Source organism: Microcaecilia unicolor, chromosome 1 (assembly GCF_901765095.1).
Source record: "Microcaecilia unicolor chromosome 1, aMicUni1.1, whole genome shotgun sequence".
Taxonomy (NCBI): Eukaryota; Metazoa; Chordata; class Amphibia; order Gymnophiona; family Siphonopidae; genus Microcaecilia; species Microcaecilia unicolor.
In genome coordinates, this window is record NC_044031.1 from 581,838,761 (window position 1) to 581,863,298 (window position 24,538).

At 46.4% G+C, this 24,538-nt stretch overlaps 1 protein-coding gene across 1 annotated transcript in view; it reads right to left on the reverse strand.

Annotated features, from left to right (window-relative positions):
• The window catches only part of TMEM65 (transmembrane protein 65), a 117,337-nt gene that overhangs the window by 52,964 nt on the left and 39,835 nt on the right, over positions 1–24,538 (reverse strand). The window contains exon 2 of the mRNA XM_030218902.1: positions 17,805–17,849. Coding sequence (XP_030074762.1) covers positions 17,805–17,849 — 45 coding nt within the window. The remainder of the gene's footprint in view (positions 1–17,804; positions 17,850–24,538) is intronic.

A 24,538-nucleotide genomic window follows, 5' to 3' on the forward strand; every position in this document is an offset into this window, starting at 1 on the left:
CTGGAACAGAACTGAGGGACTTTGTGGTTTGCTCGAGATGCGAAGAGATCCACCAAGGGGGTGCCCCACGCTTGGAAGATCTGGCGCACCACTCGGAAATTGAGCGACCACTCGTGAGGTTGCATAATCCTGCTCAACCTGTCGGCCAGACTGTTGTTTACGCCTGCCAGATATGAGGCTTGGAGCACCATGCCGTGACGGCGAGCCCAGAGCCACATGCTGACGGCTTCCTGACACAGGGGGCGAGATCCGGTGCCCCCCTGCTTGTTGACGTAGTACATGGCAACCTGGTTGTCTGTCTGAATTTGGATAATTTGGTGGGACAGCCGATCTCTGAAAGCCTTCAGAGCGTTCCAGATCGCTCGCAACTCCAGGAGATTGATCTGTAGATCGCGTTCCTGGAGGGACCAGCTTCCTTGGGTGTGAAGCCCATCGACATGAGCTCCCCATCCCAGGAGAGACGCATCCGTGGTCAGCACTTTTTGTGGCTGAGGAATTTGGAAAGGACGTCCCAGAGTCAAATTGGAGCAAATCGTCCACCAATACAGGGATTCGAGAAAACTCGTGGACAGGTGGATCACGTCTTCTAGATCCCCAGCAGCCTGAAACCACTGGGAAGCTAGGGTCCATTGAGCAGATCTCATGTGAAGGCGGGCCATGGGAGTCACATGAACTGTGGAGGCCATGTGGCCCAGCAATCTCAACATCTGCCGAGCTGTGATCTGCTGGGACGCTTGCACCCGCGAGACGAGGGACAACAAGTTGTTGGCCCTCGCCTCTGGGAGATAGGCGCGAGCCGTCCGAGAATCCAGCAGAGCTCCTATGAATTCGAGTCTCTGCGCCGGGAGAAGATGGGACTTTGGGTAATTTATCACAAACCCCAGAAGCTCCAGGAGGCGAATAGTCATCTGCATGGACTGCAGGGCTCCTGCCTCGGACGTGTTCTTCACCAGCCAATCGTCGAGATATGGGAACACATGCACCCCCAGCCTGCGAAGTGCTGCTGCTACTACAGCCAAGCACTTTGTGAACACCCTGGGCGCAGAGGCGAGCCCAAAGGGTAGCACACAGTACTGGAAGTGACGTGTGCCCAGCTGAAATCGCAGATACTGTCTGTGAGCTGGCAGTATCGGGATGTGTGTGTAGGCATCCTTCAAGTCCAGAGAGCATAGCCAATCGTTTTCCTGAATCATGGGAAGTAGGGTGCCCAGGGAAAGCATCCTGAACTTTTCTTTGACCAGATATTTGTTCAGGGCCCTTAGGTCTAGGATGGGACACATCCCCCCTGTTTTCTTTTCCACAAGGAAGTACCTGGAATAGAATCCCAGCCCTTCTTGCCCGGATGGCACGGGCTCGACCGCATTGGCGCTGAGAAGGGCGGAGAGTTCCTCTGCAAGTACCTGCTTGTGCTGGAAGCTGTAAGACTGAGCTCCCGGTGGACAATTTGGAGGTTTTGAGGCCAAATTGAGGGTGTATCCTTGCCGGACTATTTGGAGAACCCACTGATCGGAGGTTATGAGAGGCCACCTTTGGTGAAAAGCTTTCAACCTCCCTCCGACTGGCAGGTCGCCCGGCACTGACACTTGGATGGCGGCTATGCTCTGCTGGGGAGCCGAGGGGCCTTGCTGAGTCGCACGCTGCTGACGAGAACGAGCGCGCTGGGGCTTAGCCTGGGCCGCAGGCTGTCGAGAAGGAGGATTGTACCTACGCTTGCCAGAAGAGTAGGGAACAGTCTTCCTTCCCCCGAAAAATCGTCTACCTGTAAAGATATCACCATAACAGGGAAGATAGAGTATCCTGATAGTGAGGTTGCAAAAGAGATTGTAGTAGATCGGGTATCTTTAAATAACAATAAAAATCAGACAAAAGATTGCCAATTAATACTGTCAAGTACTAAGCATGATGTACTTAGGAACAACAAACATAGTTTGAAATGTCTATATGCGAATGCCAGGAGCCTAAGAAATAAGATGGGGGAGTTAGAATATATTGCACTAAATGAAAAATTAGATATAATAGGCATCTCTGAGACCTGGTGGAAGGAGGATAACCAGTGGGACACTGTCATACCGGGGTACAAATTATATCGTAGTGATAGGGTGAATCGGATTGGTGGAGGGGTAGCATTGTATATTAACGAGAGCCTTGAATCAAATAGATTGAAAATTCTGCAGGAAGCAAAACACTCCTTGGAATCACTGTGGATTGAAATTCCATGTGCAAAGGGGAAAAGGATAGTGATAGGAGTGTACTACCGTCCGCCTGGCCAGGACGAACAGACGGATGCGGAAATGTTAAAGGAAATCAGGGACGCAAACAAACTGGGCAACACAATAATAATGGGGGATTTCAATTACCCGCATATAGACTGGGGTAATGTAACATCTGTACACGCAAGGGACATAAGATTTCTTGATGAAATCAAGGACAGCTTCATGGAACAGCTAGTTCAGGAGCCGACAAGAGAAGGAAAAATACTAGACTTAGTCCTTAGTGGTGCTCATGATCTAGTGCAGGGGGTAACGATACGAGGGCCGCTTGATAACAGTGATCATAATATGATCGGTTTTGATATTGGCATTGAAGGAAGTGAAACTAGGAAATCAAGTACGCTAGCGTTTAACTATAGAAAAGGTGATTACGACAAAATGAGAAAAATGGTGAAAAAAAGACTGAAAGGAGCAGCTCGCAGAGTAAAAAACTTGCATCAGGCGTGGATGCTGTTTAAAAACACCATCCTGGAGGTTCAGGACAAATATATTCCACGTATTAGAAAAAAGGGAAAAAAGACTAAACGTCAGCCGGCGTGGCTAAACAGTAAGATAAAGGAAATCATTAGAGCCAAAAAACAATCCTTCAGAAAGTGGAGAAGAGAACCAACTGAAAGTAACAGGATAGATCATAAGGAATGCCAAGCCAAATGCAAAGCGGAGATAAGGAGGGCAAAAAAGGACTTTGAGAAGAAATTAGCGTTGGAAGCAAAAATACATAGTAAAAACTTTTTTAGATACATTAAAAGCAGGAAACCGGCCAAAGAGTCGGTTGGGCCGCTGGACGAAAATGGTGTTAAAGGGGCGATCAAGGAGGACAAAGCCGTAGCGCAGAAATTAAATGAATTCTTTGCTTCGGTCTTCACCGAGGAGGATTTGGGGGGGACACCGGTGCCGGAAAGAATATTTGAAGCGGGGGAGTCGGAGAAACTAAACAAATTCTCTGTAACCTTGGAGGATGTAATGGGTCAGTTCAGCAAGCTGAAGAGTAGTAAATCACCGGGACCTGATGGTATTCATCCCAGAGTATTAATAGAACTAAAAAATGAACTTGCGGAGCTACTGTTAGAAATATGCAATCTGTCCCTAAAATCGAGTGTAATACCGGAAGACTGGAGGGTAGCCAATGTTACTCCGATTTTTAAGAAAGGTTCCAGAGGAGATCCGGGAAATTATAGACCGGTGAGTCTGACGTCGGTGCCGGGCAAGATGGTGGAGGCTATTATTAAGAATAAAATTGCAGAGCATATACAAAAACATGGACTGATGAGACAAAGTCAGCACGGATTTAGTGAAGGGAAGTCTTGCCTCACCAATCTAATGCATTTTTTTGAGGGGGTAAGCAAACATGTGGACAATGGGGAGCCGGTTGATATTGTATATCTGGATTTTCAGAAGGCGTTTGACAAAGTGCCGCACGAAAGACTCCTGAAGAAATTGCAGAGTCATGGAATCGGAGGTAGGGTATTATTATGGATTAAGAACTGGTTGAAAGATAGGAAGCAGAGAGTAGGATTGCGTGGCCAGTATTCTCAGTGGAGGAGGGTAGTTAGTGGGGTCCCGCAGGGGTCTGTGCTGGGTCCGTTGCTTTTTAATGTATTTATAAATGACCTAGAGATGGGAATAACTAGTGAGGTAATTAAATTCGCCGATGACACAAAATTATTCAGGGTCGTCAAGTCGCAGGAGGAATGTGAACGATTACAGGAGGACCTTGCGAGACTGGGAGAATGGGCGTGCAAGTGGCAGATGAAGTTCAATGTTGACAAGTGCAAAGTGATGCATGTGGGTAAGAGGAACCCGAATTATAGCTACGTCTTGCAAGGTTCCGCGTTAGGAGTTACGGATCAAGAAAGGGATCTGGGTGTCGTCGTCGATGATACGCTGAAACCTTCTGCTCAGTGTGCTGCTGCGGCTAGGAAAGCGAATAGAATGTTGGGTGTTATTAAGAAGGGTATGGAGTCCAGGTGTGCGGATGTTATAATGCCGTTGTATCGCTCCATGGTGCGACCGCACCTGGAGTATTGTGTTCAGTACTGGTCTCCGTATCTCAAAAAAGATATAGTAGAATTGGAAAAGGTACAGCGAAGGGCGACGAAAATGATAGTGGGGATGGGACGACTTTCCTATGAAGAGAGGCTGAGAAGGCTAGGGCTTTTCAGCTTGGAGAAGAGACGGCTGAGGGGAGATATGATAGAAGTGTATAAAATAATGAGTGGAATGGATCGGGTGGATGTGAAGCGACTGTTCACGCTATCCAAAAATACTAGGACTAGAGGGCATGAGTTGAAGCTACAGTGTGGTAAATTTAAAACGAATCGGAGAAAATTTTTCTTCACCCAACGTGTAATTAGACTCTGGAATTCATTGCCGGAGAACGTGGTACGGGCGGTTAGCTTGACGGAGTTTAAAAAGGGGTTAGATAGATTCCTAAAGGACAAGTCCATAGACCGCTATTAAATGGACTGGAAAAATTCCTCATTTTTAGGTATAACTTGTCTGGAATGTTTTTACGTTTGGGGAGCGTGCCAGGTGCCCTTGACCTGGATTGGCCACTGTCGGTGACAGGATGCTGGGCTAGATGGACCTTTGGTCTTTCCCAGTATGGCACTACTTATGTACTTATGTACTTATGGTAGAAGCTGAAGGCTGCCGGCGGGAGAACTTGTCGAATGCGGTGTCCCGCTGGTGGAGCTGCTCTACCACCTGTTCGACTTTCTCTCCAAAAATATTATCCGCACGGCAAGGCGAGTCCGCAATCCGCTGCTGGATTCTATTCTCCAGGTCGGAGGCATGCAGCCATGAGAGCCTGCGCATCACCACACCTTGAGCAGCGGCCCTGGACGCAACATCAAAGGTGTCATACACCCCTCTGGCCAGGAAGTTTCTGCATGCCTTCAGCTGCCTGACCACCTCCTGAAAAGGCTTGGCTTGCTCAGGGGGGAGAGCATCAACCAAGCCCGCCAACTGCCGCACATTGTTCCGCATGTGTATGCTCGTGTAGAGCTGGTAAGACTGAATTTTGGCCACGAGCATAGAAGAATGGTAGGCCTTCCTCCCAAAGGAGTCTAAGGATCTAGAGTCCTTGCCCGGGGGCGCCGAAGCTTGCTCCCTAGAACTCTTAGCCTTCTTTAGGGCCAGATCCACAACTCCAGAATCATGAGGCAACTGGGTGCGCATCAGATCTGGGTCCCCATGGATCCGGTACTGGGACTCGATCTTCTTGGGGATGTGGGGATTAGTTAAAGGCTTGGTCCAGTTCGCCAGCAATGTCTTTTTGAGGACATGGTGCAGGGGAACAGTGGACGCTTCCTTAGGTGGAGAAGGATAGTCCAGGAGCTCAAACATTTCAGCCCTGGGCTCGTCCTCCACAACCACCCGGAAGGGGATGGCCGTAGACATCTCCCGGACAAAGGAAGCGAAAGACAGACTCTCAGGAGGAGAAAGCTGTCTTTCAGGAGAGGGAGTGGGATCGGAAGGAAGACCCTCAGACTCCTCGTCAGAGAAATATCTGGGGTCTTCTTCCTCTTCCCACGAGGCCTCACCCTCGGTGTCAGACACAAGTTCACGGACCTGTGTCTGCAACCGTGCCCGACTCGACTCTGTGGAGCCACGTCCACGATGGGGGCGTCGAGAGGTAGACTCCCTCGCCCGCATCGGCGAAGCTCCCTCCGCCGACGTAGTCGGGGAGCCTTCCTGGGAGGCGACGGCAGCCGGCACCGCACGCGGCACCGACGCCGGAGACCTCACCTCGGGCGATGGACCTGCCGGCGCCACGCTCGACGGTACCGGTGGCGCAAGCACCACCGGTACCGGAGGGGTAGGGCGCAACAGCTCTCCCAGAATCTCTGGGAGGACGGCCCGGAGGCTCTCGTTCAGAGCGGCTGCAGAGAAAGGCATGGAAGTCGATGCAGGCGTCGACGTCAGAACCTGTTCCGGGCGTGGAGGCTGTTCCGGGCTGTCCAGAGTGGAGCGCATCGACACCTCCTGAACAGAGGGTGAGCGGTCCTCTCGGTGCCGATGCCTGCTGGGTGCCGACTCCCTCGGCGACCCAGAGCTCTCGGTACCGACACGGGAAGGGGACCGGTGACGATGCTTCTTCGACTTCTTGGAACGAAGCATGTCACCGGAGCTTCCCGGTACCGACGAGGAGGACGTAGAATCCAGCCGTCGCTTCCTCGGGGCCGAGGCCGAAGGAGGTCGGTCTCGGGGGGGCTGTACCGCAGGAGCCCTCAGGGTAGGGGGAGACCCACCCGAAGGCTCACCGCCACCAGCAGGGGAATGGACAGCCCTCACCTGCACTCCAGACGATGCACCACCGTCCGACGACATCAGCAGACGAGGTCCCGGTACCACCGACGTCGATGCAGCTATCCGATGTCTCGGCGCCGATGCAGAGGTCCGATGCCTCGATGCACTCGATGCACTGGCGGCCGAGGATGAAGCTCTGGACGCTGAAGACGCCGATGCACACGATACCCCCGGTGCCGATGCCGACGAAGAGCCCGAGAACAAAACGTTCCACTGGGCCAATCTCGCTACCTGAGTCCGCCTTTGCAAAAGGGAACACAGACTACAGGCCTGAGGGCGGTGCTCGGCCCCCAGACACTGAAGACACGACGCGTGCCTGTCAGTGAGCGAGATTACCCGGGCGCACTGGGTGCACTTCTTGAAGCCGCTGGAAGGCTTCGATGTCATGGGCGGAAAAATCACGCCGGCGAAATCAAAATCCGAAATGACGAAAGTGAGCACCAAAACTTTGAGGGAGAAAAATCTTGACCGAGGCCGAAAAGAGGCCTACCCCGACGACGAAAGAAAACTTACCGGGGCAAAGTCTGAAAATACGGGAAGGGGCAAAACGAAACCCGAGGGGGCTTCCGGAGCACTTCCCAAACAAATTTTAAAGATTTTCCGAAGAAAAAAACACGTCGAAGAGAAAAAGGACGCGCGAGGTCGACTTTCCGGGGCTCGACACGGCGAAAACACAACCGTACCGAGTGCGGACGAAAGAAGACTGGCCGGCTCGAGCCGGTTTCGGGCGGGAAGACGGCCGCGCATGCGCGGTGCGCGCGGGCGCGCGAGGGCTAGCAAAGGACTTTGCTAGTGAAGATTCCGATTGGAGGGGCTGCCGTGGACGTCACCCATCAGTGAGAACAAGCAGCCTGCTTGTCCTCGGAGAATAAAGAGTATACATCATAAGGAAAACAAGGATACAGCTCCAAAACAAGTTTCAATAGACAAGTATTAGCTTAATTAGAATATGCTTTTTTTCCCCCACACACTTTTCTGTTCCTAATTTGCTAAGAAATCTCTTAAATGTTGAAACAAAATTTGATGCTACTTGTCCTTTAATTTTACTATAGACACAAACTTCATGCAGGGATATGAGAAGTTGGAGTTTGCACTACTGCAGAACCCTATTCCTTAATCACTGTTGCAATGAATCAGTGTTTATATGTTGCAGCTGCTGGAAGTGCTTTTACCATTGGTATGCATTGGGGTATTTTGGGAGTGCTTTATTTATTTTCCACCCCACACACATGCAGAAAATGCATTTACAAATACAAGAACTTCCCCCAGTTCTCTTCCTGAGACTAACGCTATCTTTGAATGCTCTAACCCCACACATTTCAAATTGGCCAGAGCTGCCTTTCACTGTTCCCACCTCCAGTGCCTTCCATGCTGTGTCTGCTACTATTTGCCCTGAAATTAGGCAGTGTATCTGGTCATTTTTCAGACTTTAAAAGCCTCTATCTACAAATCTACAGTCCTCCTCCACACCAAGGGGGGTGGGGTGTAGAGGATGGCCATAGATCTGCGGTTAAAGGCTTTTAAAGTCTCAGATAATGATGTGAAGTGCTTCCCTCACTGCTACCTTACACTACAAGTAACTTTCTATGCTACAGAAACTAAAACTGCTTCTCCCATAAAAATGAATTTTTGAAGGGATTTATTTCTCTGGAACCCCACCTCCAATCTGGCACATTTTCGAACTCCATGTGTCTTAGTGCGAAACAATTTTTATTGACCAAATTAACAAGAAACAAATCTCAATATTTTCACCCCTTAATCCCTCCCTACTCCCTCCCCTTCTGCCCATCAAAACAACACATCATACAATCCAGACTCAAATACTGAAGGGCTTGGACACTTATAGCTCTCTAGAACACCTACAACATAACACATTCCAAAATATCCCCTCACCCAAACTGATAACTAGCTCAGAGATAAAGAAAAACAAGGGTTTCAAAAAGGTTTGGTTAGCTTCCTAAAAGAAAAGTCCACAAGCCATTATTAAAATGGACTTGGGGAAAATACACTGCTTATTTCTAGGATCTCTCTCTTTTTTTTGTATGTACAGCCAAATGTGACTATATGAGACGTCCCTGATATTCAATTACTACTACTACTATTTAGCATTTCTATAGCGCTACAAGGCGTACGCAGCGCTGCACAAACACAGAAGAAAGACAGTCCCTGCTCAAAGATCTTACAATCTAATAGACAAAAAATAAAGTAATCAAATCAATTAATGTGTACAGGAAGGAGGAGAGGAGGGTAGGTGGAGGCGAGTGGTTACAAGTGGTTAAGAGTCAAAAGCAAGGTTAAAGAGGTGGGCTTTCAGTCTAGATTTAAAGGTGGCCAAGGATGGGGCAAGACGTAGGGGCTCAGGAAGTTTATTCCAGGCGCGGGGTGCAGCGAGACAGAAGGCGCGAAGTCTGGAGTTGGCAGTAGTGGAGAAGGGAACAGATAAGAAGGATTTATCCATGGAGTGGAGTGCACAGGAAGGGGTGTAGGGAAAGACAAGTGTGGAGAGATACTGGGGAGCAGCAGAGTGAGTACATTTATAGGTTAGTAGAAGAAGTTTGAATAGGATGCTAAAACGGATAGGGAGCCAGTGAAGCGACTTGAGGAGAGGGGTAGTATGAGTAAAGCGACCCTGGCGGAAGACGAGACGGGCAGCAGAGTTTTGAACCGATTGGAGAGGGGAGAGGTGACTAAGTGGGAGGCCAGCAAGAAGCAGATTGCAGTAGTCTAAACGAGAGGTGACAAGCGTGTGGACGAGGGTTTTGGTAGAGTGCTCAGAAAGAAAGGGGCGGATTTTACGGATGTTGTAAAGAAAGAAACGACAGGTCTTGGCGATCTGCTGGATATGAGCAGAGAAGGAGAGAGAAAAGTCAAAGATGACCCCAAGGTTTCGAGCTGAGGAGACAGGGAGAATGAGAGAGCCACCAACAGAAATAGAAAACGGGGGGAGTGGGGAGGTGGGTTTGGGGGGGAAAATGAGAAGCTCGGTTTTGGTCATGTTTAATTTCAGGTGGCGTTGAGACATCCAGACAGCAATGTCAGACAAGCACGCTGAAACTTTGGTTTGGATGCAAGGTGAGATATCAGGGGTAGAAAGGTAGATTTGGGAGTCATCTAATAGAGATGGTAGGAAAAGCCATGGGATGAGATTAATGAACAAAGGGAAGAAGTGTAAATAGAAAAGAGGAGGGGACCAAGAACAGAACCCTGAGGTACGCCGACAGGCAGAGGGATAGAAGTAGAAGAGGATCCACCAGAGTGAACACTAAAGGTGCGGAGGGAGAGGTAGGAAGAGAACCAGGAAAGGACAGAGCCCTGGAATCCAAGTGAGGACAGGATAGAGGAGTATGCTGTGATCGACAGTGTCAAAAGCAGCAGAAATATCAAGAAGGATGAGGATGGAATAGAGACCTCTGGATTTAGCCAGTAATAGGTCATTGGAGACTTTAGTAAGCGCAGTTTCGGTTGAGTGGAGAGGGCAAAAACCAGATTGTAGTGGGTGAAGAATAGCATGTGAAGAGAGAAAATCAAGACAGCAGTGGTGAACAGCACGCTCAAGTAATTAGAGTAGTACTCGTTGCACTAACTTTTCTACTTTGAATATACCTGTTGTGTTATTTTGGACATAATAAGTAGAACGCCTTATAGCATTTTGACAGTATTTCTAGGATAAGCAGAATAAAATGTATTGTACTATTTGGGGATCTTGCCAGATACTTGTTACCTGGGATTGGCCACTGTTAGCAATACTTATGTTCTTAAAGTCCCCGGTGTCACCCGGCCCAGATAATGTGTTCCCCAGCTAGGGAGACTCACACTGTCACTGAGGGACTTCCAAGGAGCCCCATACCCACGAAGGTGAACAGTTCCACTAGTCCAGTGGCTCGCACCCTGGTAGAGAGGCAACAGACGTTCAAATTACTGGGAGACTGGCAACTACCTGGATAACATGGCCAACTAAAGAGGCCGCATGTGTACTTTTGCCCAATGCACCACCTCCAAGGTCACTGCCAAAGAACACAAAAGCTAAAGATAGTACCAAACCTTGCAAATCGATAGCTTCCAGAGACTGTATCTGATCTTGCAGCTTCACAGCTTGATCTTCTGGAGGAAAACCATCCCCTATGCTGTGTCAAAACTCACTCCCAAGTACTCTAGGACTGGATCAGGAGAAGGTGACTTGATTCACCACCCAGCTCCTCTTGGACAGCGAAGACCTTAATAATGGCTTCCCTGGACTCCACCGCCAAGTCAGCCCAGCTCAACCAATCGACCAGGTAGGGATGCACCCTTATAACCTGGCACCTCAAATGGGATGCTGCCTCCACCATCACCTTGGAAAAAATGCGGGAAGCTGTGGCCAGCCAGAAAAGGGCAGGACCTGAAACCGGAAACGGCACCAAAGAACACAAAAGTGGCAATACAACTTGTGGTGCTCCACAATGGGAATGTGCATATAGGCCTCCATGAGGTCCAGGGATGTCAAAAGCTTGCCTAGATGAACCAAGGCAATCACCAACCGAAGGGTTTCCATGTGAAAATGTTGCATGCAAAGGCAAGTATTCATTCCCTTCAAGTCCAGGGCAGGCTGAAAGGAGCAGTCCTTCTTTGAGACTGTGGCAACATGACTGGCGGACAGTCAGAAAGCCCCACAGTCAGAATGCAGTGTAAAATCAAAAGGAAATAGCAAGTCAGTGCCACCTATCAAAAGGCTGCTTAACTGCAACATCAATGAAAAAGTGTTTCTCAAGGACACCTGCTACAATACCAACTACTCTCACAAAGGGTCCACAAAATAAATGAAGTAACGGCCCAGACCTCTCTGCCAAAGGAATGGACTCCACCACCCTCACGTCAAGAAAGTGCTTTAAGGTAAGAGCAACTGCCCATCACTTTAGCAACAAGCCACAAAGCAATGCCATGAAAGCATCTGGCATAGTACAAGTGAACTCCAAGGAATATACCTTTCTGACCACCTCCAGAACTCACTGATCTGAGATGATGCAGGCTCATGTGGTGGAAAACAAACTGACTGCCCCCTACCTGCACTGCTAAGGGGCCAGAATTCCAGATCTTTTGGGCCCACAAAAGGAACTCAACATGAAGGGTCTGGATGAACCTGAGGCCAAGGGACGAGCAGGCAGAAAACAACTCATTCCCCTCGAGCAACCCATAGAGGTCAAAGCTCTCTAGGAGCCCTTCTGTTGCAACTCTGGGAAACGGAAAGGCCACGTTTCTCTCCTACTTTTCACAAAGTTCATCAGGTCCTCCACAAACAGCAAGTGCCACCTAAAGGGGATTTGACTAAGCAGCTTCTTGGAAGCCACATCCATAATGTAGACATTTGCTGTCACTTGCTTTCAGTGAAATACAGGCCAAGGGCCCAGGCTAAGAGCTAGGCCTCTAAGAATCAAAGATCACTTCTGACACAGATACATTTCACTGCAGTAAATGCTGAAGTAAGCAACTGAGAGCAGGCAGAGGGAGGGGGAATCGGCTCTGTAAATAACAGCTGGATTGGCGCTAGCAAGAAAGTCACAGGCATGGATGTTGTGGCTAGTGGAGGATAGTAGTGGGTCAGGTGCAAATGGGGGGGGGGGGGGGCTGAAGGGAACAAAATGACATGTGAAGTCATTAATTAACAGATGTTGACATGAACATTATTTGTTGATACTTAGAGCTTGGAAACATGTGAAGTCATCGTTATCAACCGATAATGGCCAAAGAGTTCTGGTGAATGAATGGTACAAGAAAGGGCAGTCTGCTAGGGTATCGTGGCAGAAGAGAGAAGACAGACTGCACCTGCTGCGTGTTGCGAAGCGCTGTTCCACCATGTTCCAGATATGAATGCCTAATTGCCTGTACTGCCTTTGGTGAGATGCTAATAAACTATCTTCTTGTATCCCAGTGTGTACTTCTAATTGTTGAGGGCGTTTATACTCAGGCTGTGTAAAACAGGCTGAGAATATACAAGGTGAAAGTAATTGGCTACCTTCAAGTCAGTAGAAACCTTGTTGCCTCACCTGCCCAAACTATTGATACCACGGCCTTATAGCTTTCTATAGCCTCTATTATATTCATTAACCCAATGACAGAGCCACAGCCAGAGGCACCCCACCATAAAGGCTGCCATCAACTGGGAAGAGAGCCAGACCAGGTCAGAGATTGTATGCCAAAAACGCTGTTCCAGTCTCCAGATAGGAAAGCTCCAGAGCATCCAGCAGCTGCTGCAACCACTGTGGAATAGTCTTGGCCATATAAGTACTGTAGATGGCGTCCTGTATACCCGACGCCCTGAAGATAAAGGCCAGCCAAAACTGCAGCACTATCTGCTTCTCAAACAGCTTATGGAGAGTTGAGCTGAGCCTCCCCGCCCAGGGCGTCGGAAGTCCCCCTGTTCCCCCTGCAGTGCTAGGGCCCAACTGCAACCTCCACCTGTAGGGCTTGCTTAACATAATAGCCATACTGGGTCAGACCAATAGTCGATCTAGCCCAGTATCCTGGATTGGCCACTGCTGGAAACAAGTCACATGTACCTGGCACAAAATCAATTAGTTAGCACCATTCCATGTTACAAATCATGGGGCAAGCAATGGCTTCCCATGTCCATCTCAATAACATAACTTAACCATTTGGGTTAAGCTCTAGAGCCCAGAAAGAGCCAGGGACCACCCCTCCCACCACCACTACCACCTGGCAGGCAGACCAGGAGTGGGTAGTAGAGAGGTGCCCCCACCCTGCCAAGCCCCAATGGGGGCTTAGAGCACTCCTGCTGCCCTAAGGTGGCAGCAGCAGCAGGAATAAAGGAGAAGGAATTCAAAATAGCTGCCATTCGAGACCACTTAAGTATAGGGAGAAGAGCAGTCAGCTCTGTTAGCCCCGCCCCCCCCCCCAAACCCGGGGTCATTTCCGATGTCAGAAACAGTCCATCGTAGGAAGGGCAGACAAAGCCAGCAGCTATAAAGTAACGTAGCAAATTATGGCAGAGAAAGACCTGTACGGTCCATCCAGTCTACCCAATGAGATAAACTCATAGCATAGGGTATGATTGTGATACTTCAGTATGTGTAGGCCTGCATCCCCACCATCCAGCATCTCCACCGTCCCCTTGATCTCTTGTGTGTGTTCTGGGTTTTGGGGGGGGGGCTTTCTTGCACTTAATTAGCTTCCTACCCCCCCCCCCTCGAGGGAACAAAGCTAAACCAGGCAGAACCAATTTATTTAAATTTTATTCTATATTTAAATGCCTGGGAGCTGCAGGGGAGCCCAAGGGAGAAAGCATCCTGAGAGTACAAGCGACAAGGGTTGGGTTGATAGAGATCCAGCAGGGTCCGGCAGGACTAAGCCAAGTGGATGTTAAAAAGCATGACAAACCTTTATGTAAGGAGAGTAAATAAAAGCAAGAGAAAAAAGAAACCATCATGGTTCTCCAAGCAAGTGGCTAAGAAAATAAAGGCTAAGAAGTTGGCGTTCATGAAATACAGAAAAACTCAAGAAGAGGAACACCGGATGAAACTGAAAGAAGCCAAGCGAGAGATACGTCTGGCGAAAGCGCAAGCGGAAGAACAAATAGCTAGAAATGTAAAGAGGGGCGACAAAAATTTCTTCAGGTATATTAGTGAAAGGAGGAAGACTAAAAATGGAATTGTGAGACAAAGATGCTGCAAACCGCTATGTGGATAATGATGTAGGAAAAGCAAATTTGCTAAGCAAATACTTTTGTTCTGTTTTCACTGAAGAAAATCCTGGAGAACCACGATTGCTTGGCAAAAGTACATATGAGAATGGAGTGGAGATAGCACCGTTCACAGAAGCGAGTGTGTATGAACAACTTGAAAATCTAAAGGTGGACAAAGCCATGGGACCGGACGGGATCCACCCCAGGATATTGAGGGAACTCAGAGAGGTTCTGGCGGGTCCTCTTAAAGATTTGTTTAATAAATCCTTGGAGACGGGAGAGGTTCCATGGGATTGGAGAAGAATGGATGTGGTCCCTCTTCACAAAAGTGGTGATAGGGAAGAAGCTGGAAACTACAGGCTGGTAAGCTTCACTTTGGTTATTAGAAAAGTAATGGAAGCGATGCTGAAGGAAAGGATAGTGAATTTCCTGGAAGCCAAGAAGTTGCAAGAGCCGAGACAACATGGTTTTACCAAAGGTAAACTTTGCCAAACGAATCTCATTGAATTCTTTGACTGGGTGACCGGAGAACTGAATCAGGAACGTGCTATAGATGTAATCTACTTAGATTTCAGCAAAGCTTTTGACAGTTCCCCACAGGAGGCTCTTGAATAAACTTGACAGGCTGAAGATAGGACCCGACACGGGAACTGGATTAGGAACTGGTTGACGGACAGACGCCAGAGGGTGGTGGTAAATGGAATTCTCTTGGATGAGGGAAAGGTGAGTAGTGGAGTGCTTCAGGGATCGGTGCTGGGGCTGATTCTGCTCAATATATTTATGAGCGACATTGCCGAAAGGTTAGAAGGTAAAGTTTGCCTTTTTGCAGATGATACCAAGATTTGTAACAGAGTGGACACCCCGGAGGGAGTGGAAAATATGAAAAAAGATCTGCAGAAGCTAGAAGAATGGTCTAATGTTTGGCAATTAAAATTCAATGCGAAGAAATGCAAAGTGATGCACTTGGGGAGTAGAAACCCACGGGAGAAGTATGTGTTAGGCGGTGAGAGTCTGATATGTACAGACGGGGAGAGGGATCTTGTGGTGATAGTATCTGAGGATCTGAAGGTGACGAAATAGTGTGACATGGCGGTGGTTATAGCCAGAAGGTTGCTAGGCTGTATAGAGAGAGGAGTGACCAGCAGAAGAAAAGGAGGTGTTGATGCCCCTGTACAAGTCGTTGGTGAGGCCCCACCTGGAGTATTGTGTTCAGTTTTGGAGGCCGAATCTTGCTAAGGATGTAAAAAAAATTGAAGCGGTGCAAAGAAAAGCTACAAAAAAGGTATGGGATTTGCGTTACAAAATGTATGAGGAAAGACTTGCTGACCTGAACATGTATACCCTGGAGGAAAGGAGAAACAGGGATATGATACAGACGTTCAAATATTTGAAAGGTATTAATCCGCAAACGAACCTGTTCCGGAGACAGGAAGACGGCAGAACTAGAGGACATGAAATTAGGTTAAAGGGGGGTAGACTCAAGAAAAATGTCAGGAAGTATTTTTTCAAGGAGAGAATGGTGGATACCTGGAATGCCCTCCCGCGGGAGGTGGTGGAAATGAAAACGGTAAGGGAATTAAAAAATGCGTGGGATAAACAAAGGAATTCTGTTCGGAAAGAATGGATCCTCAGAAACTTAGCGGAGATTGGGTGGCAGCACCGGTGGTTGGGAGGCGGGGCCAGTACTGGGCAGACTTCTTCGGTCTGTGCCCTGAAAATGGTAGATACAAATCAAGGTCAGGTATACATATAAAGTAGCGCATATGACTATCTTGTTGGGCAGACTGGATGGAATGTACAGGTCTTTTTCTGCCGTCACCCACTATGTTACTATATGTTACTATGTGACTGGGGGCAGCAAAGCACAGCTCCGTGCTCAAACAGGAGTGGTCCAGTGACCGGGTAACCTGGGAGTGGCTGTTAGGCTTAAACGGCCATGCAACCTTGACCAACAGAGCAGGGAACTTGACCATGGACCAGCAGCACCAGCCTGAACCTATCATCTGCTAAAGGCAGAGAAAAATGTTGGAAAAGATCAGGCTTTTATCTACCTCCATCTGCTGGTAGGAGGAGATAACCACTTGTTCAGAACGGTGCAGCCAAAAAAGGAGGATTTTTTTTTTCTTTTGTTGTTAGGGTTTCTTTGCCTTTCTCTAGGTATATGGTATACTGCCATGTCATAACATCCAGTTTCTTGAAAACACTTGAAGCAGTCATCGCACCAAAATACATAGGGCATCTAATGGTGCCCTGACAACAGACTGTGAACAGTTGCCTTGTTTTATGGCAGGTTTTGGATGTCTAGCAACCAACCAAATTTTATTATAATAATAATTGGTTTTGTTTTTTTTAATAAGCCGCATATTCTAAAAAAATTAGTTCAATGCGGATTACATGAATAAGAGAACCTGTACAGCCCGAGAATACATTAATAACAGTCAAATATAAAAGAAAAAATTACAATAGCATAAGATGCACTTAGTTCAATCAAATTACTTATGAATCTTTGTATAATCACACAATACATTTTTATTGCAAAACAAATCTTTCAAATAAAAATGTTTTTATGTTGTACCGTATTTCCTTGATTTGTGTGATTAAAGTTTTCTATTGTTTTTATGATAGTTTTATATTTCATTTCCCAGTGGCTTTGTGTGTTGTATTTATAATTTGAAATTGGATAACATTTGTGTTATTCTCTGGTCACAACAGTAGACACCCCCTCTAAACAAGCTCCATCCCTTCCTAAAAAAATAACATCAGGCCCCAACTCAAAGTCCAGAATCCCTTTAAGGGCAGAAATGATTCCTACTTGTTCCTTTCCCAGTCCTACCAAGTTGGAAAATGGCAGTGGTTCACTCTCAACAGTATATAGCAATATACCACTAGTGATTAGCCTGCAAAAAGGGGACAAGAGCAGCCAGTGACTAAAGTGTACCTTTTTATGCTAATTATTAGGATGCATATAACCATCATTGTGCCAGTGGGTCATGCCAGACCGAGCTCTCTCATCTGGCACCCAATAATTTGACTTGGGTCCTAGGTCCAAGTAAAATTTCAACAGCTCCGTTATGTTACCTGACACTCAAATAGTCTGTTGATTATTTGCCACATTTCTCTCCACTCTTCCAATTTATGTAGACTGATAGCTTTGCATAACATAAAAATCTACTTCAAGCATGTCCAGCAATCAGAGAGGTGAAATTCTATCAGGCAACTCTTGTTCCCACAACATCCCTCCATCTCTACAATCTTGAAAAACTAAAATTCAACATATTAAATCAATATATTACTTCATCATATTACATATGGCTTTATTCCTGTGCCAAAAAAATGAAAGGTTAAATATGCCTTACCTGCCGATAATTTTCTTTCCTTTAGTAGCAGCACATGAATCCAGGAACTGGTGGGTTGTGTCCATCTACCGGCAGGTAGTATATCTCTATCTCCACCTGCTGGTAGATGGACACAACCCACCAGTTCCTGGATTAATCTGCTGCATATGCTAAGGAAAGTGTGGCTAGCTAAAGTAAAGAAAAAAAAATTACCGTATCTCAGTTGTTCTGATGACGGCGGTTCAACTTCTAATTTTTCTGAAAACCAAATCAGAAAAAAATAGCTAATTAAAATCAATGAATAGTTTCATCGTTTTTATTTAATTGCTAATATCAAGTTAAATGTGTGATTATACATGCAGAACTACTCCACTTATTTACATTAAAATGATGCACCATCTTTTGATACCTGAACAGTAAAAATACAGTGCTTGAGCTACACTTAACATATATGGAGGAATTTGGAGATCATTTGATAAATAGTAGTTTAATGATATACTCAAACATTGAGATAATACAAAGTGAACATGTAGTGTTCTATTTATTCAGGAATCAGTTTACAGCATATGAGGTAAATTTTCAGCAGGACACAAATACTTTTGTCTCAATAATTTGAGACAAATACTTGTCTCAAATTATACATATGTTTAGTAGTGTTATACATTTAGGGGGCCCTTTTACTAAGCTATTAAGCAGTTAATGGAGAGTTTACTATGCGCCATAGAAGTAGCATGGACCTGCGCTACTGTCTACTGTGTTAAAAAGGCAGCCACTACAGTAAAATCCCCTTTGTTAGCTACTTAATACTGGAGAAGGTGTGACCTGGGCATAACATGGGTTGGTGAAGGAGTGGCTGGCTGCAATACTGAACTTAACTCTACCTCAAGAGATGGCAGTAAGTGCAGCTGCGCTACCAGCAATCCAGTAGCATAGTGCATTATCAAATAAGGTAGGCGGGCACTGCATCCCGCATATCCAATCCCCTGCACCCCATGACAACACACGGCCCTGGATCCTCCAGCCCATCACAGAACCCTGACAAGGCAGCAGATGGCTCCAACCCCCCCCCCCCCCCCCCCCACTCACCACCACCACCACCACGAATTACGTCTTCCATGCCCTTCCCCATCTAAATCCACCCTCCCCCTAACAGCCCGACTTACACACTTCAGTAAAAGAGACCCTTAATTAGCACCATTGAACACAAAAGCGTACGCAGATGCATCAACTTGTGTTCATTGCTAAAATGTGGGCTCAGAATGGAACAGGATCACTTAATCTTATGTATGTTCAGATACACCTTACTTAAAATTTTTGATTATAAAATATTACAGATGCAATATAATAGAGGGGTACCAATGCGACAAAAAAAAATAATTAATGGACTTCAAGTAGAAGTGTCACAATGAAGCTGACCTGGGTTGAAACAAGCAGAGAAAACATGCAGAGTATGATTTCATGGATTTCACGCATCTATGTATGTATGTTGTGTGTCAGCAGCAGTGTTAGTGTTAAATCTGTTTTATGGATATGAGTGTCACAATGAAGAGGGTCTGGGTTGAAACAAGCAGAGAAAACATGCAGAGCATGTTCATGGAGTTCGTGTGTGTGTGAGAGCAACAGTGTTAGTATTAAATCTGTCTTATGGATGCCTGTATCGGTGGAGGCCTTCTGAGTTTAATCGGGAAAGGGACTTGATATACTGGCTGTGCTTTTTCTTTTTTTTTTTTGCAACTACATTCAAAGTGGCTTACATATTATATTCAAGTGCGTATTTGTACCTGGGGCAATGGAGGGTTTAAGTGACTTGCCCAGAGTCACAAGGAGGAACAGAAATAATGTCTTACCTAATCAGCCACACTGTTCTGAATGACCGGGTTATCATCCCCTCCTACCAGCAAATGGAGGTGGAGAAACTGAATTCTACCAGTGACACTGTGTAAGTTGTGGTGCTCCCTGAAACGATTCAGTATGCATCTGCCCAACCAGAAGGTCCCTTTTGTAATGCACCCAGTTCCATCAACCACTGCAGCTGCAATAAACAAGCGGGCAGAACGCCAGAGTGACATTTGCTACCCTGCATATACCAGGGAATATCCCATAAAAAAAGGCAGACGATCTACAAAATCCAGAACAAAAGCAAATCAGTAGAAGATATTAGTCACCAAAATGCATCAGGGCACAGAAGACTGGTGAATAAATGTTTTTGGTGATAGACAAACAAAAGCCCAACATGGCCATGTTTTGTCCACATCTGGCCTGTGTCAGGGGCTAGTTAATAATTGTTCATAAATGCATAAGTAACAATAACCAAGAGAAAAACAAACTCTAAATATCTCTGTCTGTGCTCTGAACTCTATTTTCAGGGCCTCCTCTCTCATATCTCTTTTCTCTCCTCCACGTCATCCCTTGCAGTTTTTTCTCTCCTACCCCCACCCCCCCAAAAACAGTAGCCTTTTCTTTCCCACCACCCCGTGACTCTCTCCCAGACTCTTCCTCCCTCCTGTATATATTTATCCCTCGTACTCCTGACCCTTGGGCAGTGAAAGCAGGTCCTCCAACAGCAAACACCCGAGATCCTCATACCACACTCTGTGGGAGCAATCCGGCACCATCAGCAAGACCAGATAAGGATAAGTACATAAGTATTGCCATTCCTCTATACGATTCCCTAATATGTCTGTTCCACATGAACCTCATTCTACCACAACATCACTGTGTAACTGTTTATACCGGAATTGGCGAACGCCTTTACTGTACCATGTAAGCCACATTGAGCCTGCAAATAGGTGGGAAAATGTGGGATACAAATGTAAAACAAATAAATAAATAAATAAATAAATAAATACTGGGGCAGATCAAAGGTCCATCAAACCCAGCATCCTGTTTCCAACAGTTGCCAAACCAGGTTACAAGTACCTGGCAAGTGCCCAAAATAATACAATACATTTTATGATGCTTGTCCTAGAAATAAGCAGTGGATTTTCCCCAAGTCCATTTTAATAATGGCTCATGGACTTATCTTTTAGGAAGCAATTAGAGGTACTGGGTACACTGCAGATACCAGGGTAGCTGAGGCTAGTATGCAAAGGTGTGGCCAGTATCAATGTGCAAAGAGAGAGAGAGAAGGGCAATCTTTAGTACAGTAGAGTTCTGATAACTGTTCCAGGCAAGCAGTAAGAGAGAATGAAATAAAATATGCTCCATTGGAAACCTAGCTGAGCCCACAGTTTCTAATAGGAAGGATAAAACCAGCCTTGAACCTGTAACCTTGAGGCTGAAAGGCCACCCACCCTCCTCAATAAAACTAGCTTGATGTAAACAGTACACACAGAGCAAATGCCACCAGGGCAGCACAGAGGGTGCAGGATTACCATGGAGACCGAGAGAAACCTGAGAGGAATGCACTAGCCTCAAAATGTAACATTTCTCACAGAAATATAGAGTCAACAGCCCTAAGCCTAACTAAACAAACTGTACTGCCATGCTCTGAGAAAGGGGATGAGGGAAAACGTGAAAACCCTAGAGTAGGATCCCTAATTCTGACCCCTTTCTCCCTTTCATTAATGATGTACACACACCCTGAACCTCCTCAAGGAGGGTCCAGAAATATTCTTAGTGTAAATCACTTAGTTAAGCACAGGCATCTCTACCAGTTTTCAGATAGTCAGTACTTTCTTTCCAAGCTGCAGCTTAAGGCTCTGGCTGCCACAGAACAGCTGCGGGGGACTAATGGGTCTCCGACCTTGCCCCTGGAAAACTGCGGGAGACTCAAAGCTGGGGAGACCCGAGGACTCCCCACAGGAGTCTGCAAACCGCCCAAGGCCTCCTTCCTCAGAAGCCCTTAAATACCAAATATGAAGAAACTGGAAGTGATCCACACCAGTTCCCCAGTCACATTTCAGAAAAGCCTACATATAAAACTACCTGAATTACTAGCAAATCAGGACCCAGGGGAGCGCTGGGGCTTCAGCATTGCCATGTGGAGTGGCAAGAAAGATGGTGCCCTCAAGCGCACGCACACACCCAAGAAAACAACTGCCCTGCGCCCACCAAAATGAGCTGGGAGGGAAGGAGCACACCGCTCCACGGAGTTGGGCTGTACAGTGGATCTCCAGCACAGGAAACTGCAGCTGCCCAGTGGCTCCCACACTGGGAGCCGCTTTTGCTCTGCCCCACCGGTGCAGATAGGATAATGACTACTCACCCCCTTGGGAATCACTGTCACATGCCAAGTCGGTCCTCACACCATTCAGCCGATACTGCAAAATCAGCATGAGCTTGCCATGCTAAACAAATCAGACAGATTTTTTTTTAAGACAGGAGAGGACGCAGGAGCAAAAGAAACCTCAGACTCCTTTTAAAGTCAGGAGAGTGAGAACCACAAACCCCAGTCAGGCAGAGAGGAGGGGTTGATGGGGGAGGAAGGGAAGGACCTGGCACCACCAGGTGTGCACCCAAGTCCCAAGACGCTCGACTAGACACAGGGGACCAGGCCAGGAGCCAATCAATCCAGAGCCGCACAGATATGACCATCCACCTGCTAGATAGAGAGAATACTGAAGTTAAGGTGACTATATGACCACATATAGTAAACTTCTGAAATTCTCTCTCTCTCCACCTGCTGGTAGAGGGACATAACCCACAAGTCTCTGGATTGATCTGTGGAACGCTATGGAATAGGGAATAAGGATGACAAGGGCAGATTAGAAAATTTTTGTGCACCTAGGAGCTACAAAAGAAGCCCATGGGGAGACATCCAAACAGGCTGAAAGGGCAAGAGGGGTGGGGGATAGGACCCGCACCCCTCAAGTGAGATCCCATGAGACCAAGCCGGAGCCTCACCCAGTGGCACTAAGGAGTACAACTGGGGACTGCAGAGCCAAGCTCCACGCTCAACCTGGAGCGGCAGTTAGGCTCAACCATGCTGTGTGGCCACGGCCAGCAGAGAATGGTGTTATGCACCAACAGCAGACCTACCACCTGGAAGGCAGAGAAAAATACTGGATTGTTCCAGAGAGCAGTGATGTCACTGGTAGAATTGTTTCCTCTACCTCCATCTGCTGGTAGGAGGGGATAACAACCCATTTGCTCAGAACAATGGAGCTAACACTAAGAGCGAGCAGTTTAAAAGGTGCAATTCCTTACCCAATATGAAGGAAGTAGTTTTTAGGGACTATGCTGCTGTACAAGGCTCTAATGGTGGGGCAGCAGTATTCATAGATGGTAACAGTGTACAAGGCAGAGGGGTAGCTGTGGGGGAGCAATTTTTAAGATTGAAGCAGTTTGCAGTTTGACACTTGTGGGGGAAGTTTGGCGTGCAGGCAGAGGAGAGACCAGGGAGAGGTGGTCAGGTCCAGCCATACCATTAGGCAAGAGTAGGGGGCAGCATAAAAGCAGCTGCAGTAAAAAGCAAAATTAATCTGTGTGGCTATCATAAGAACCAATCAGTGCAAAGCAGCAGCAAAAAAAAAAAAAAAAGTGTTACAGTTATCAAAATCTTGGAGAGGGGAGTCAATGAGATAGAGCTCTGAAAATTTACAGGGGTGGTAAAGCTGAAAGTTTGTCTAAGCCACACAATTCTACTGTGCCAGCCCAGGAGGCGGTTTGAAAGGAGGAATTCTCAAAGTACAGTGTTACACATCCAAAGCTGAACTCAAGCCCTCCAACAATATGGCCCAGTGTATTTCTCTGGAACTTCAAAGTCCAATTTGTATTTCTACAGCTCTCCTCAGCTCTCCCTTCCCCCTCCATTCAATTTGATGCCAAATTTTCAGATAATTTTGTCCCAGGCAGAAAGGTGTTCAAACATTCTCGGGTTCTTTTTGTATAATTATTTCCAACTTCCATTGAGTTGGAAAGAAAAAAATATTTCAAAGATATTATCTTGCATTTACAAGAAGGATTAAGAAAGAAAAGTAGAGCTTGCAATCTTAATGAGAAGAATTACTGACACAGACACTGGTTTCAAAGGATTTTTATAAATGGGAAAAGTTTCAACTTGAACCCCAACATTTTTTTCAAGGGAAAAAATGTTAAAACCCAGTCGGTCTGATTCCAACAATAAAAAGTCATCAACTAGCTTTTCCGCCGACTCTACACCCTACAAAATATCCTCCAAAGAAATATTTCCAAAGCTCAGTCCCTGAACCTATGCCCCTAAGAGTACAGATCTACATTTGTTCCTTACAGGCAAGGGATAAGGTGATATAAGTGGTGGAAGCAAAGTCTTGAACTTCCAAAATTTCTTTCAAATATATGTTTTAAATAGATCAGTTCCTCAAATGTTACCCAACTAAGGAAAATTCAACAACTTTAAAATTGGAAAGCACTGAAGCTTATTAAAGTGTCACATTTTCCTTGACAGCACATTTTTCCACCTTTCGTTCACATTACTGTATACGATTTCCAATCTAAAGGCAATAAATAGAAAGAAAAGAAAAGAAGATACCTTTATTAGTGGACTAGCAATACATTTTTTGATGAGCTTTCAAAGGTAACCCTTCAGATCAGAAATTCAGAAATGAGCAAATGACATATCTGAATATATCTGTGAAACAAACATTCCAATGACAGTTTCAAGGGGAAGGTAGGGGTGGGTAGGGAGGGAGGGTGAGAAACTACATTTGAAGAACAGCACATGTAGGATCCCTGAATGCCATATATTTTTCCCATTGTGTCACTGTGGGGTCCTGTGATGTGTCAGCATAGTTTGCAGCTTGATATCTTGCAGGGATGTGTGCCATTCTCTTTTTCACTTTCTACTGGGAGATTTGTTTTCACTAATTTTTCATGAAAGATTTGGTGGTTGTCAGGAAGGCCAGCATAGATAGAGCTCAAATATCTCTTTCAATAATTCATCCTCCTGGAGATATTTTATAATTCTTCTCAGTTTTTCTAGCTCTGGATTGTATGTCGCTACAAGGGGCATTCTTGTGCTGGCCTTC